This window comes from Schistocerca nitens, chromosome 1, assembly GCF_023898315.1.
Source record: "Schistocerca nitens isolate TAMUIC-IGC-003100 chromosome 1, iqSchNite1.1, whole genome shotgun sequence".
Lineage (NCBI taxonomy): Eukaryota > Metazoa > Arthropoda > Insecta > Orthoptera > Acrididae > Schistocerca > Schistocerca nitens.
This window is the reverse complement of record NC_064614.1, coordinates 179,612,790-179,627,793: the sequence shown is the minus strand read 5'-3', so window position 1 is coordinate 179,627,793 and position 15,004 is coordinate 179,612,790. Positions and strand designations below refer to the sequence as shown.

Here is a 15,004-nt window from a genome sequence, read left to right as displayed (position 1 = left end):
ACAGATCGAAATATCCAACACTGGAGAAGATTTAAGAGTAGTTATGGCGCGGCTTAACGAGTCAGGTTTTATAGTCACTGAGTAGTACGTTCCTGAACTCGGCGTTTCCTCATTGCAGGTCCAGCCCCCGTTAGCTACTCCTCCGAGAAGCGCTCTTCTAGGATGCCGGGAGCGGGCGGCCGCCTACGCCTGCCCTCGCTGGGCACCGACTCGCCCTCCAGGTCCTCCTCTGGGGCGGCCGGCGGCGGCGCGGTCAGCCAGCAGCAGCGCGTCGTGGTGATGGGCGCGGCGCGCGTCGGCAAGTCGGCCATCATCTCGCAGTTCCTGTACGACCGCTGGCCGGCCAAGTACCGCCAGACGGTGGAGGAGCTGCACCGCGGCGAGTACGAGCTGCCAGATGGCGCCGCGCTCACGCTCGACATCCTGGACACGGCGGGCGCGCACCAGTTCCCCGCCATGCGCGCCCTCTCCATCGCCACGGCGCACGCCTTCCTGCTCGTGTACGCCGTCGACGACGACGCCTCCTGGGATGAGGTGCGCCGCCTCCGGCAGCAGGTGAGCGCCGCACCTCTGGCATAACCCCCGATGCCGAATGGGGCCATATGTTGTTGTTGTGGTCTTCAGTCCTGAGACTGGTTTGATCCAGCTCTCCATGCTACTCTATCCTGTGCAAGCTGCTTCATCTCCCAGTACCTACTGCAACCTACATCCTTCTGAATCTGCTTAGTGGATTCATCTCTTGGTCTCCCTCTACGATTTTTACCCTCCACGCTGCCGTCCAATACTAAACTGGTGATCCCTTGATGCCTCAGAACATGTCCTACCAACCGATCCCTTCTTCTAGTCAAGTTGTGACACAAACTTCTTTTCTCCCCAATCCTATTCGATACTTCCTCATTAGTTACGTGATCTACCCATCTAATGTTAACCATTCTTCTGTAGAACCACATTTCGAAAGCTTCTATTCTCTTCTTGTCCAAACTATTTATCGCCCACGTTTCACTTCCATACATGACTACACTCCATACAAATACTTTCAGAAACGACTTCCCGACACTTAAACCTATACTCGATGTTAAAAAATTTCTCTTCTTCAGAAATGCTTTCCTTGCCATTGCCAGTCTACATTTTATATCCTCTCTACTTCGACCATCATCAGTTATTTTGCTCCCCAAATAGCAAAACTCCTTTACTACTTTAAGTGTCTCATTTCCTAATATAATTCCCTCAGCATCACCCGACTTAATTCGACTACATTCCATTATCCTCGTTTTGCTTTTGTTGATGTTCATCTTATATCCTCCTTTCATGACACCATCCACTCCGTTCAACTGCTCTTCCAAGTCCTTTGCTGTCTCTGACAGAATTACAATGTCATCGGCGAACCTCGAAGTTTTTATTTATGGGGCCATATGTACGAGGTTAATCCCAGAAGTAAGGTCTCTTATTTTTTTATAAGTAGACAGACCTGTTCATTTCTACAGCGATTTACATCAGTTTACAGCTTGAACATTTAGCTGTTTTTCGACATAATCACCATTTCTGTCGATGCATCTTTGTAGACGCTGCGGCAGTTTTTGTATGCCCACGCCATACAATCGCGCCGCCATGCTATTCTGAATGTTATGAACCCCTTCTTTCACCTCGTCGATGGAGCTGAATCGATTTCCGGCCAATTTTCTTTTTAACATCCACATCTACATTTATACCCCGCAAGCCACCCAACGGTGTGTGGCGGAGGGCACTTCACGTGCCACTGTCATTACCTCCCTTTCCTGTTCCAGTCGCGTATGGTTCGCGGCAAGAACGACTGCCGGAAAGCCTCCGTGCGCGCTCGAATCTCTCTATTTTACATTCGTGATCTCCTCGGGCGGTATAAGTAGGGGGAAGCAATATATTCGATACCTCATCCAGAAACGCACCCTCTCGAAACCTGGACAGCAAGCTACACCGCGATGCAGAGCGCCTCTCTTGCAGAGTCTGCCACTTTGCTAAACATCTCCGTAACGCTATCACGCTTACCAAATAACCCTGTGACGAAACGCGCTGCTCTTCTTTGGCTCTTCTCTATCTCCTCCGTCAACCCGATCTGGTACGTATCCCACACTGATGAGCAATACTGAAGTATAGGTCGAAAGAGTGTTTTGTAAGCCACCTCCTTTGTTGATGGACTACATTTTCTAAGGACTCTCCTAATGAATCTCAACCTGGTACCCGCCTTACCAACAATTAATTTTTTATGACCATTCCACTTCAGATCGTTCCTCATGCATACTCCCAGATATTTTACAGAACTGCTACCAGTGTTTGTTCCGCTATCATATAATCAAACAATAAAGGATCCTTCTTTCTATGTATTCGCAATACATTGCATTTGTTTATGTTAAGGGTCAGTTGCCACTCCCTGCACCAAGTGCCCATCCGCTGCAGATCTTCCTTCATTTCGCTACAATTTTCTAATGCTGCAACTTCTCTGTATACTACAGCATCATCCGCGAAAAGCCGCATGGAACTTCCGACACTATCTACTAGTGCATTTATACAGGGCTATTACAAATGATTGAAGCGATTTCATAAATTCACCGTAGCTCCATTCATTGACATATGGTCACGACATACTACAGATACGTAGAAAAACTCATAAAGTTTTGTTCGGCTGAAGCCGCACTTCAGGTTTCTGCCGCCAGAGCGCTCGAGAGCGCAGTGAGACAAAATGGCGACAGGAGCCGAGAAAGCGTATGTCGTGCTTGAAATGCACTCACATCAGTCAGTCATAACAGTGCAACGACACTTCAGGACGAAGTTCAACAAAGATCCACCAACTGCTAACTCCATTCGGCGATGGTATGCGCAGTTTAAAGCTTCTGGATGCCTCTGTAAGGGGAAATAAACGGGTCGGCCTGCAGTGAGCGAAGAAACGGTTGAACGCGTGCGGGCAAGTTTCACGCGTAGCCCGCGGAAGTCGACGAATAAAGCAAGCATGGAGCTAAACGTACCACAGCCGACGGTTTGGAAAATCTTACGGAAAAGGCTAAAGCAGAAGCTTCACCGTTTACAATTGCTACAAGCCCTGACACCCGATGACAAAGTCAAACGCTTTGAATTTTCGGCGCGGTTGCAACAGCTCATGGAAGAGGGTGCGTTCAGTGCGAAACTTGTTTTCAGTGATGAAGCAACACTTTTTCTTAATGGTGAAGTGAACAGACACAATGTGCGAATCTGGGCGGTAGAGAATCCTCACGCATTTGTGCAGCAAATTCGCAATTCACCAAAAGTTAACGTGTTTTGTGCAATCTCACGGTATAAAGTTTATGGCCCCCTTTTCTTCTGCGAAAAAAAACGTTACAGGACACGTTTATCTGGACATGCTGGAAAATTGGCTCATGCCACAACTGGAGACCGACAGCGCCAACTTCATCTTTCAACAGGATGGTGCTCCACCACACTTCCATCATGATGTTCGGCATTTCTTAAACAGGAAATTGGAAAACCGATGGATCGGTCGTGGTGGAGATCATGATCAGCAATTCATGTCATGGCCTCCACGCTCTCCCGACTCCCCATGCGATTTCTTTCTGTGAGGTTATGTGAAAGATTCAGTGTTTAAACCTCCTCTACCAAGAAACGTGCCAGAACTGCGAGTTCGCATCAACGATGCTTTCGATCTCATTGATGGGGACATGCTGCGCCGAGTGTGGGAGGAACTTGATTATTGGCTTGATGTCTGCCAAATCACTAAAGGGGCACATATCGAACATTTGTGAATGCCTAAAAAAAACTTTTTGAGTTTTTGTATGTGTGTGCAAAGCATTGTGAAAATATCTCAAATAATAAAGTTATTGTAGAGGTGTGAAATCGCTTCAATCATTTGTAATAACCCTGTATATATAACTCAGGGAACAGGTGATAGTCACTGTGGTCCCAGTGGGCATAAACGCGACCAACAATACCCCTTTCCGATCCCAAAAAAACGGTTGTTATGACTTTACCGGCAGACTGTGTTTGTTTAAATTTCCGCGGCTTTGGCGAAGAAGGATGACTTTACTGGCGTGATTGTTGCTTGGTCTCAGGTGTAAAGTGGTATGCCCAGGTTTCGTAACCGATGACAATTGAGTCCAGAAAGTTGTTCTGTTCGGCTGCATGGTGGTGAAGTAATGTGCGGGAAGCATCAACTCGTTGCCGCATGTGGTCCTCAGTCTCCATGCGTGGCACCCATCTTGCGCACACCTTCCGGTAGTTCAATGTTTCCGTTAAAATTCTGTGAGCGGTGCTTCGAGAAACCTCAGGAACCAACGTGCAGAGATCATCCAGGGTGATCCGCCGATCTTCACGCAAGCTTTGCCCAACCTTCAACAGAGTCTCCTCAAAAACTGAAGGTCTCCCGCTCCTTTGTTCGTCGTGAATTTCGGTCCGACCAGCTGCATACTCTCTACACCACTTACGAATATTTTTGTCATCCATGCACGACTCACCATACACTTCCGTCAGCTGGCAATGGATTTCAATCTGCGCAGTACCCTTTGCGCTCAAAAACCGAATAACAGCGCGCAGTTCGCACTTGGCGGTAACATTCAACGGTAGCTCCATTTTCAACTGCTGCCAAGCCAAGACTGAGCGCCTCAGCGCGGCGTGCGCAAGTTTACACACAGCGCGTGAAGCACTCTGCATAACAGTGTGACCAACTGTGGTGTCACCGCCAGACACCACACTTGCTAGGTGGTAGCTTAAATCGGCCGCGGTCCATTAGTACATGTCGGACCCGCGTGTCGCCACTGTCAGGATCGCAGACCGAGCGCCACCACAAGGCAGGTCTCGAGAGACTGACTAGCACTCGCCCCAGTTGTACGACGACTTTGCTAGCGACTACACTGACGAAGCCTTTCTCTCATTTGCCGAGAGACAGCTAGAATAGCCTTCAGCTAAGTCCATGGCTACGACCTAGCAAGGCACCATTAGTTACTTCATGAATCTACAGAGTCTCACTTGTATCATCAAGAATGCTGTATACCAAAGGACGATATAAAAGTTAAGTGTTCTAGTAGCTACGTTCTTTTCTTTATCACATTCATCACGTATCCTGTTCCAGACTTCGCGCCAGTCGGCGTGTGTGTACGTGTGCCCTTTCGGCTGCCCGTCTCTGTGGACTGGCTGCCTTGTCAGTCCACTACACCAACTGCCACACAAACAGAGTTCTGTACTTATAAAAAAATAGGAGACCTTACTTTTTGGATTACCCCCGTATGTTCTCCACGAAATACACAAGAGCTAGTCACAAACTTTTAATAATCATCAACCAAGTTTTTTAGTTATTACCGATAACAGTTTTTAAAGAAATCAAAGAAACATTTATGAAAATGATACAGGAACTAGCCTCATCAACTCACTCTACAAAATTAAAAAATAATAACAATTGTGACTGTTATAGTCTCCTATTAGAACAAAAGAGTAGATTCCGAAATGGCTATTTATGCAGAAATGACACACGATGAAGGACGTGTCCGAATGGGACGCATATCGGTGGAATCGGTGGATATGACGTACATATACAGACGAACAAATTGATTACGATTTCAGAAACATCGGATGCTTTATTCAAGAGAAACAGCTCCACGTTTAGAGCAAGTGAATAACGCTTTGTCTACGTCTGGTCCTTATGCAAGCAGTTGACTTGGCATTGACTGCCAGAGTTGTTGGATGTCGAATAAACCTGAAACCGTTTCTTTACCAATACTTTATATTGATTTCAATCACACAGTAATCATCTTCAGCGCAAGACTACGTTATGTGATCTCGTAAAATTATGCACAAAATACAACTGCAAACGCAGGTGTTTATTGTGAAGAACATGCCAGCTAGCAAGTAAGATTAAAACTGGATGTCCACCAACGAAGACAAGCAGTAAAATCTCTTGTCCAATGCGAGCAGGCGTTATCTTGCGGAAATATGGTCCCAGAATGGCATGACATGAAGGGAAACTAGACTGAGCGTAGCGTGTCATCGAGGTATCGCTGTGCTGTAACGGCGCAGCGGATGACAAAGAAAGGGGCTGTGCTATGACAAAAAGGAAATGGTACCCCAGACCACCAATCCCAGTTGTTGGGCTGTATGGTGGGCGACAGTCAGGTTGGTATCCCACCACTGTCGGGGGGTCCGCAGACACGGTTTTGGGGCTCATACGAAGCGGGACTCATCACTGAAGACAACTTTACTCCAGTCAATGACATTCCAGGCCGAAGACGTGTCTGGATGCTCCTGGACACTGGTGGGATACTAACCCGATCGTGGTCCGCCATTTGACTCGACGATCAGGGATGGTCTGGGATACCAGTTTTCATAACACGACATCTTTGATTGTCATCCGCGGCACGTTTAGAGCGCAGCGGTACATCGTTGATACTCTGCGGTCCATTTTATTGCCCTTCATGGAAAGCCCTATTTGGTTTACATTTCTGCAAGATAGTGCCCGCCCGCACACGGTAAGAGTTTCTACTGCTTGTCTCTGTGGTTGCCAAACCCTACCCTTTCCAGCAAGGTCGCCCAATTTTCTCCCAACTGAGAACGTTTAGAGCATTATGGGTGGGACCATCCAACTAACTTGCAATTTTCACGCTCTAACGCGCCAGTTGGACAGATTTTGGCACGATTTCCCTGAGTGGGACATCAAACAACCGTTTCAAGCAATGCCAAACCGAATAACTGCTTACATAACGACCAGAGGTGGACCAACACGTTACTGGATTGTTCTTTCTCTTGAATAAATGATAAAAATTTTCCGATATTGTTATCGTTTATTTGTCTGTAAATGATCCATTGATTTCCATGCCATGTAGATAATTCCGTTGTGTTGCCTCTTATTTTTCTTAGCGTGTACAGAATTTTACAGAACGGACGTGAAGGCTACTTAGAGACACATCAAGCTGTTACTGATTTCGATAAAGCTTTTGACGTTAACAGAAACAAACTGTGGGACATACTGATTGGAGCTGTATAACCTATTCATCTTACTGAAGATGTAAAATGCTTAGACAAAGACACAAAAATAATGATAAAAGTTAGCAATAATAACACTAAAATATCATAAGGGACTCAGACAATGTTGTATCCTGTCACCAACCTCATTTAATGTGTATGTACATGATCTGATTCAGAACTGAATATAGTTAGTAAACCCAGTTATGCAGATTAATAGAAATAAATGTCACTATTGTTATGAATGGAGATGATGTAACAGTTTTGGAAGAAAGTGGTGAGTTACAAAAATCATATATAAATTGTCTCTCTGGGAAAAGAGAATCCAGGGTATAACAAAATGTATGGCACAAATTACAGGACACATTCCTCTCACGTAGACTAAGAAATTATGTCACATGAACATGGGTCTGGAAATGCTTTGTTTCCCACATTACAACTCATTTTCGCCAACTCTTTATCAGCTGGCTCCTTAACTAATTATTATTAACTAAGCTTTATTTTCTATGGGTAATCAAGTCCAGTGGCAGCAGTCGTACTGGAAGTTCTTAAGAGTGAGCAGTCGTCTATCTAAAATAGACGCAGGCTTCACAAAGTACAGTCAATGCTGCAAGGTGACAGATATTGCAACACTTGTCTCTACAACTGAGTGGTGCCAGTTATCATAACACTATTGCATATGCTGGAGTATTTGCTCAGCAGAAGTAAGTCCTCTTGCATCGCTGTAAGTTTTCCAGTTAGTGATGGAAGTCGTATTCTGTGACATCGTCTAGGTAGGTCAGGCTATGGACTAAGAGTGCTTTCAGCGATTTATCTGCCACAAGTTGTAATTTTAATCAACAAACCACCAACGTGTAGCTCTAACTGTATCACTCTTTTAGGTCTACCTTACTCATAGCAAGTTGCATCTATCACTTTGTATTCGTACATACAATACATCCAGTTTGTACCTGACCTTTGCAAATATGAATGCAGCACCAGGATTTCCTGTGGGCACCCCTTCTCCGCCACTTTATCTAAAAACAGTAGAACCTCACATACATCCACATTAATCTGGACAACCTGGGCTGGGCATACCATGATCCTCTATCTTTGGCGGTGAATGAGGTGAACCATCAAATTTAGCGTGTAGTCATTTTTGTAAATCAACACCTCTCCCATTCTTATCTGAGCGTACTTTCTCAGAACTTCCTATTTCATTGGATAGGGATTGGTGCTGAAACATTTGTACCATGTGTCGGCAGTTGCCACGAGGAACTGGACCACTACGTAAAGTCATTTTCAGTCGATACTGATTCCACGGTCATGACACGATGGGAAAAAATCGTAAGACAAAAAAATAATTAACATAAAGTAATGAAAATTCGGGAATACATTTGTCTACTAACATATTAAAGTGATTAACACTGCAAGATCACAGGTTAATGTGTGTGTGAGATAAGCCACTGTAAATGTGAAATTCTGGTACATTAATGACCTGTGTAACCACCAGAATGTTGAATGCAAGCATGCAAATGGGCGTGCATTGCGTTGCACAGGTGTCAGGTGTCAGTTTATGGGGATGGAGTTCCATGCCTGTTGTATCTGTTTGATCAATACAGGGAGAAACCAGCTGTGATTCCGTAAGGAACCGTTGTGCAAAGCGACTGTACACTATAAGGAAGGAAGAGGCATACAGCAATTACCCGTAATCTCATTAATTTTTATTATTCTTGCAAAATATAGATTCGTGCTGTAAATAGCCATCTTCAGTGCATTTGAGTCTGTTGAATTGTAACCCAGATTCAATGGAATGTTTATTTACAGCTGAAATCTAGATTTACAAGAATAATAAAAACTAATGATATCGTGATTGATTGCTGTGTGCCTCTCTTTCAATAAAGGAACGGTTAATGCTAATTGAGGGTGACGCTGGAGTTGTCACCCGATGATGTCCCATATGTGCTTGATGGGGGACAGATTTGGTGATCGAGCATGTCAATGCGACATGTCGACACCCTGCAGAGCACATTGGTTGACAAGAGCGGTATGTGAGCGTGCATTACCCTGGCAGAAAACACCCCATGGAATGCTGTTCATGAATGGCAGCACAACAGGTCGAATCACCGAACTGAAGTACAAATTTTCATTCAGGTTGGGTAGGGTAACCATGAGAGTGCTCTGCTGTTATATGAAATTGCATCGCAGACAGTAAAACCAAGTTTAGGTCAAGTGTTTCCATCACCCAAATAGGGTTTTTTCCAGGACCTCAAGTGGACACCTTGTAACCAAAACATGGCCGTCACTGGCACTGAGGAAGAACCAGCTTTCATCAGAAAACATAACGGGTCTCCACTCTACCCTCCAAAAAGCTGTTATTTGACACCAATGAAATGTCAAATGGCGGTGGTTTGGACTTAGTTGAATGCGCAATATGTGCATCTTGGCTCGGAGCTATCCTTGAAGTAACCGATTAGCAACGGTTGTGTCATTGTGGTGCCAACTGCTGCTCTAATTGCTGCTGCAGAAGCAGTACGGTGAGACAGAGCATAAGCCGAACACGATGGTCTTGCCCCCGCAGTAGCCCCTGTGGTCATCCAGAGCCCAGTCTTCTTATGACCATACATTCTCGTGACAACCGCTGTCTACTGTCATTTACAGTGGCTACTTTCCTGTTAAGTCTTTCTGCAGGATCGCAGCAGCAAGATCCAACCTCTTGTAGCTCTATTACATGACCTCTTCCAAACTCAGTGACATATGAGTGTACGTGTTATTGGCTCAAATGGCTCTGAGCACTATGGGACTCAACTGCTGAGGTCATTAGTCCCCTAGTTAAACCTAACTAACCTAAGGACATCACAAACATCCATGCCCGAGGCAGGATTCGAACCTGCGACCGTAGCGGTCTTGCGGTCCCAGACTGCAGCGCCTTTAACCGCACGGCTACGTGTTATTCTTAGCAGAAGTTAGGCTAAGTGATGTGAAAGTTTAGGGACCGATGACCTCAGCAGTTTGGTCCCTTAGGAATTCACACACATTTGAACATTTTATTACACTCGGTGAATTCGGTTGTATTTATTGAATGATGTTATTTTATGTAAGGGAAGTTGAGGGTGAAACCAGGAACCCTCATTTTGGTCCTTAGACAATGAAGACAATCGGAAACTTCAGTACCGTCATGAGACTTGGTGGCGTCAGACGCGATGTTGTTGAGCAAAATGATTTAATAGATTTTTGTGGTTCTGTATCTTACTTTGTGATATTTGTGTCCAGTAAGGAACTTATACCGTCGTATTAAAAGCTGAAACAAGTAATTCAATGAATAATACTTTTATCAGGTTTTATGAACATATGTCACTTTAAACGGTTCTTCATCTTCTTTCTTATGCAGAAGGAATTTTATAGATATGGTACAGCTGGGGTAAAGCCTGGTAGAAGCAGTGGGGTAAAACAGGAACTGTCTGACATTACTCCATGACTTCGTTACGTATTACTTATATGTCTGACGTAAGAAGTATATGCTTTTAACGGAACGCTACTTGTGTGTACACGTTTTAATGTAATAATTGCATATTAATTTATGGATTATTTTTGTCGCTATAATTTAAATAATTATCCCTTACTGAAGAGAAGTAATTTCATTTGAGATGGGACCATTAACTGCTTTATACTCTCAGGAAATTGAGGACTTAGCAGCCATCCGGGAAGAGTGGCGATCCACTTCCAAATAGCTAATTTGTTTGGACTTGCGTGTACTGCAACAACAACAATGCAAAATGACCTATATCGATTTAGAAAGACAGGTATTTTTCCCGCTTGATGCAGATGCATCTGGCAAGGAGGACCTTGCTCTGTTAAATACAACAGAAAGAGTAATGCAAGATTCCCAGGAAACAAAAGTGTCAGTTATTGCTTGTTCTCCACATCCTGGCCCGTCGACTGATGTGCAGATACAGTCTTCGTTCACCGCATCACAAAAGAGTGTAAAACCAGTTCCTCACTACGAAAGACCATCCTCAATCAGATGAAGAGGAAAACGCGGCGTGATCGCGCAGTTGTTCTCCGAAAATGAACTCATATCCACAAAAGCGTCTTCCTAGCAGGTTAAAAAAATATTAAAGAATTCTTGGTGTAGAGCATAAAAAAAGTCGGAAGAGTCTAAAGACGTGTGGGGAGAACAGCTATTCTGAAGATGGGAATGAAATGTCTTGTCTTCTTTACAAAGAGATCTACTCATCAACAAGAAAATCAGATGATTGAGTAATGTATTTTAAGTGTGAGGATTGGGCCCATAAGGATTGTAAGAGATGATGACTTGCTTGATTACAGCTGTGTCCCATGTATCAGACTGAAAACATAAAATTTTCCGTTTCTACCCCACACAGTACCTATTTTTACCGAAAGGTATGGGTAAACCGTATATTGCATAGTGGTGAGTTACTTTTAATATAATTTAAACTGTCAAAAATAAGTCCTCATAATTTATGTATGTTGGTAATGCCTTGTTTATCCTCCACTGAAATAAATTTGAAGTCCCAACAATGGAAACTGTCATTGTCATATTGGTTTCTACATAGCTACCAGATAATATCCCAGTTTCTCCTAATTATTGAGTGGTTTTTGTTTGTTTTCGAATTAAGAAGTTTGTCAATATACAAATTTGGCATATACTGGACTACCTGTTAGTTTTAGTGTTTATTTCGAGCACGAAGAATGGACGTGTATCTACTGTATACAAACATGGGTAATGATGCAATATTTAAATTAAACCATTAATTTAGGATTCTTGGTATGTCTGATCATACGTAGGGTAAATTTTCCGGTTGAACATCTGCTTTTTAACCCTTGGATGCATGAGCGTCTTTACTCGAAAAAGGGTACGAGAGGCGTCTAGAACACCCACACCACATTACAAATAAAAAAGCGTGTTATAGAACACTAATATCAAATTTTGATGGTTTGATGGCACATAATAAATAAGGAAGTACTTAACATGATATTGTGACCTCCATTTTAATACATGAAATAAAAAATCATAAAGTACGTTATAATTTATCTGAGATTATAAAAAAAAATTTCAGTTTTACTGTGCTTAAATCGGAATTTCTTCTCATGAAAATACTATTTTACAAATAATTATCTATGTTTCTTGTGAATACTTTTTGTGCATTTGTTGCATGTTCCATCGCTTTTTGTGTCTGATCTATGTGGGCACACGGAACATCTTTTTGGTGACTTGCAGTTCTCTGTTGGCGAGTAATGTCACAACTTGACATGGCTTGCAGAAAATTCTTTTGGAGGTGTGAGTTGTTAGATTTTGCCCTAATTTCTTGAGGAAAATGCTCCTTTCTTCAGAGCTGCCTTCAGGGTAGTTGGCTGTTGCTGTCAAATTAAACATAGTATTTATGGGTACTATGTGCATTACAGATGTCCACACGTCAAAAGGCCACCTTCTTGATGGTCTCTGGCTACCGGTCAGGAAAATCAGTTCCTTATTTAATTTTGTTGTTGAGTAAAACTTCCCTGGCTTCATTTTGTGTCAACTGTGGCACTGTGGAGCAGAGAACTGAGCTGTATGGAATTTTTGTTCTTTTTGGGGATATAGCCTTTAGTTGTACAACTGTCATCAGGATCATATGATGAAGATAAAATATCTCTGGATCCGGAAGCCTTCATTACTGGCGCGATTTTCTTGTTTTCTTGGTTCGATTACTGTAATCTTTTCGTACAATAGTTCTTCATATAATGGAACACTCGTGAAAAAACTAACCGTAGTAGAATTTGTTGGGGTTTCTCCAATTATGTATTTACTATAGCAAAAGCAACACAGGTTTATTTTTTTATGTCTGGTAGTGGTCCAAAAATGTATTCATCTTCTCAGATGTAATATCTGCCAATTTTTTCTTGATACTAGCAAAGCGCCTACCATCTAAGTTAGTACAATACGTGATCTCCTCTAACATTCCTGGCGAGGTAAAATAATCCCATGCATTATTAGAGTGACAGTTAAACTACCAGCTACTGATTCAGGTCCAATTTCCATGATACTGTGTACTCGAAGTGAGTTGCGTGGCGGTGGTGTTTTATTACACTGAGTTCCACCCAAACCAATAAAGAAATCATTGCTTCTGTAGCCTGCCTTCCCTTTGACGACTAGAAGGCACGGATTCACTGTCTTCGGCACCAAAGGTGAATCACTGTCATCTTCGTGATCAAAAAGAGCCTCAATTTAAAGATTTATTATTTAAAAATATCGATTAATTGTGCTGATTTCAGACGAAGTTCTTTTTTCTTCTGACAGGTGAGTTGGGATACATGCTATAAGTAAAGGACAGAAATATCTTGCATAATTATTCTGTCCGTGAAACTGAACTTATTCTCACCTGAAGCAGTTTTGCCGTAAAGAAATAAACTTACATTCCAAACGAACATTCAGTTGCAGCTTCTGCAGTACATCTGACTTTTGCACAGTGAGTGTAGGAGTACCAACGGTTAACTGTTGTAAGTAATCTAACCAGTGTAATGTGCCATTCCGACTAATAACAGACTATTCGAAAGATGGTTCAAATGGCTCTGAGCACTATGGGACTTAACTACTGAGGTCATCAGTCCCCTAGAACATAGAACTACTTAAACCTAACTAGCCTAAGGACATCACACACATTCATGCCCGAGGTAGGATTGGAACCTGCGACCGTAGCGGTCGCGCGGTTCCAGACAGTAGCGAGTCGTGCTTCGGTAGCTCAGTTGGTAGAGCACTTGCCCACGAAACGCAAAGGTCCCGAGTTCGAGTCTCTGTCGGGCACACAGTTTTAATCTGCCAGGAAGTTTCATATCAGCGCACACTCCGCTGCAGACTGAAAATCTCATTCTGGAAACATCCCCCAGGCTGTGGCTAAGCCATGTCTCCGCAATATCCTTTCTTTCAGGAGTGCTAGTTCTGCAAGGTTCGCAGGAGAGCTTCTGTAAAGTTTGGAAGGTAGGAGACGGGGTACTGGCAGAAGTAATGCTGTGAGTACCGGGCGTGAGTCGTGCTTCGGTAGCTCAGTTGGTAGAGCACTTGCCCACGAAAGGCAAAGGTCCCGAGTTCGAGTCTCGGTCGGGCACACAGTTTTAATCTGCCAGGAAGTTTCATATCAGCGCACACTCCGCTGCAGACTGAAAATCTCATTCTGGAAACATCCCCCTGGCTGTGGCTAAGCCATGTCTCCGCAATATCCTTTCTTTCAGGAGTGCTAGTTCTGCAAGGTTCGCAGGAGAGCTTCTGTAAAGTTTGGAAGGTAGGAGACGGGGTACTGGCAGAAGTAAAGCTGTGAGTACCGGGCGTGAGTCGTGCTTCGGTAGCTCAGTTGGTAGAGCACTTGCCCACGAAAGGCAAAGGTCCCGAGTTCGAGTCTCGGTCGGGCACATAGTTTTAATCTGCCAGGAAGTTTCACATACCTAGTAATTACCATTATGAACAACTTAAATTGGATAGAACACACAGAAAATGTTGTGGGGAAGGCGAACCAAAGACTGCGTGCTATCGGCAGAACGACTATAAGATACAACAGATCTACTAAAGTGACTACCTATACTAGTGCTGTGCTGTATGGGATCCTGACCAAGTAGGATTAACGGGGTACATCCAGAAAATTCGAAGAAGGACAACACGTTTTGTATTATCGAGAAATAGCGGTGAGGGGGTAACAGACATGATACAGGATTTGGGCTGGAAATCATTAAAACAAAGGCGGTTTTCGTTGCGGGAGATCTTCTCACGAAATTTCAATCATCAACTTTCTCCTCCGAATGCGAAAATACACTCCTGGAAATTGAAATAAGAACACCGTGAATTCATTGTCCCAGGAAGGGGAAACTTTATTGACACATTCCTGGGGTCAGATACATCACATGATCACACTGACAGAACCACAGGCACATAGACACAGGCAACAGAGCATGCACAATGTCGGCACTAGTACAGTGTATATCCACCTTTCGCAGCAATGCAGGCTGCTATTCTCCCATGGAGACGATCGTAGAGATGCTGGATGTAGTCCTGTTGAACGGCTTG

At 43.7% G+C, this 15,004-nt stretch overlaps 1 protein-coding gene across 1 annotated transcript in view; it reads left to right on the top strand.

The window, feature by feature from the left end:
• The window catches only part of LOC126244919 (GTP-binding protein Rhes-like), a 509,501-nt gene that overhangs the window by 449,000 nt on the left and 45,497 nt on the right, over positions 1 to 15,004 (top strand). Inside the window, exon 3 of the mRNA XM_049948275.1 lies at positions 119 to 555. Coding sequence (XP_049804232.1) covers positions 163 to 555 — 393 coding nt within the window. The 5' untranslated portion in view covers positions 119 to 162. The remainder of the gene's footprint in view (positions 1 to 118; positions 556 to 15,004) is intronic.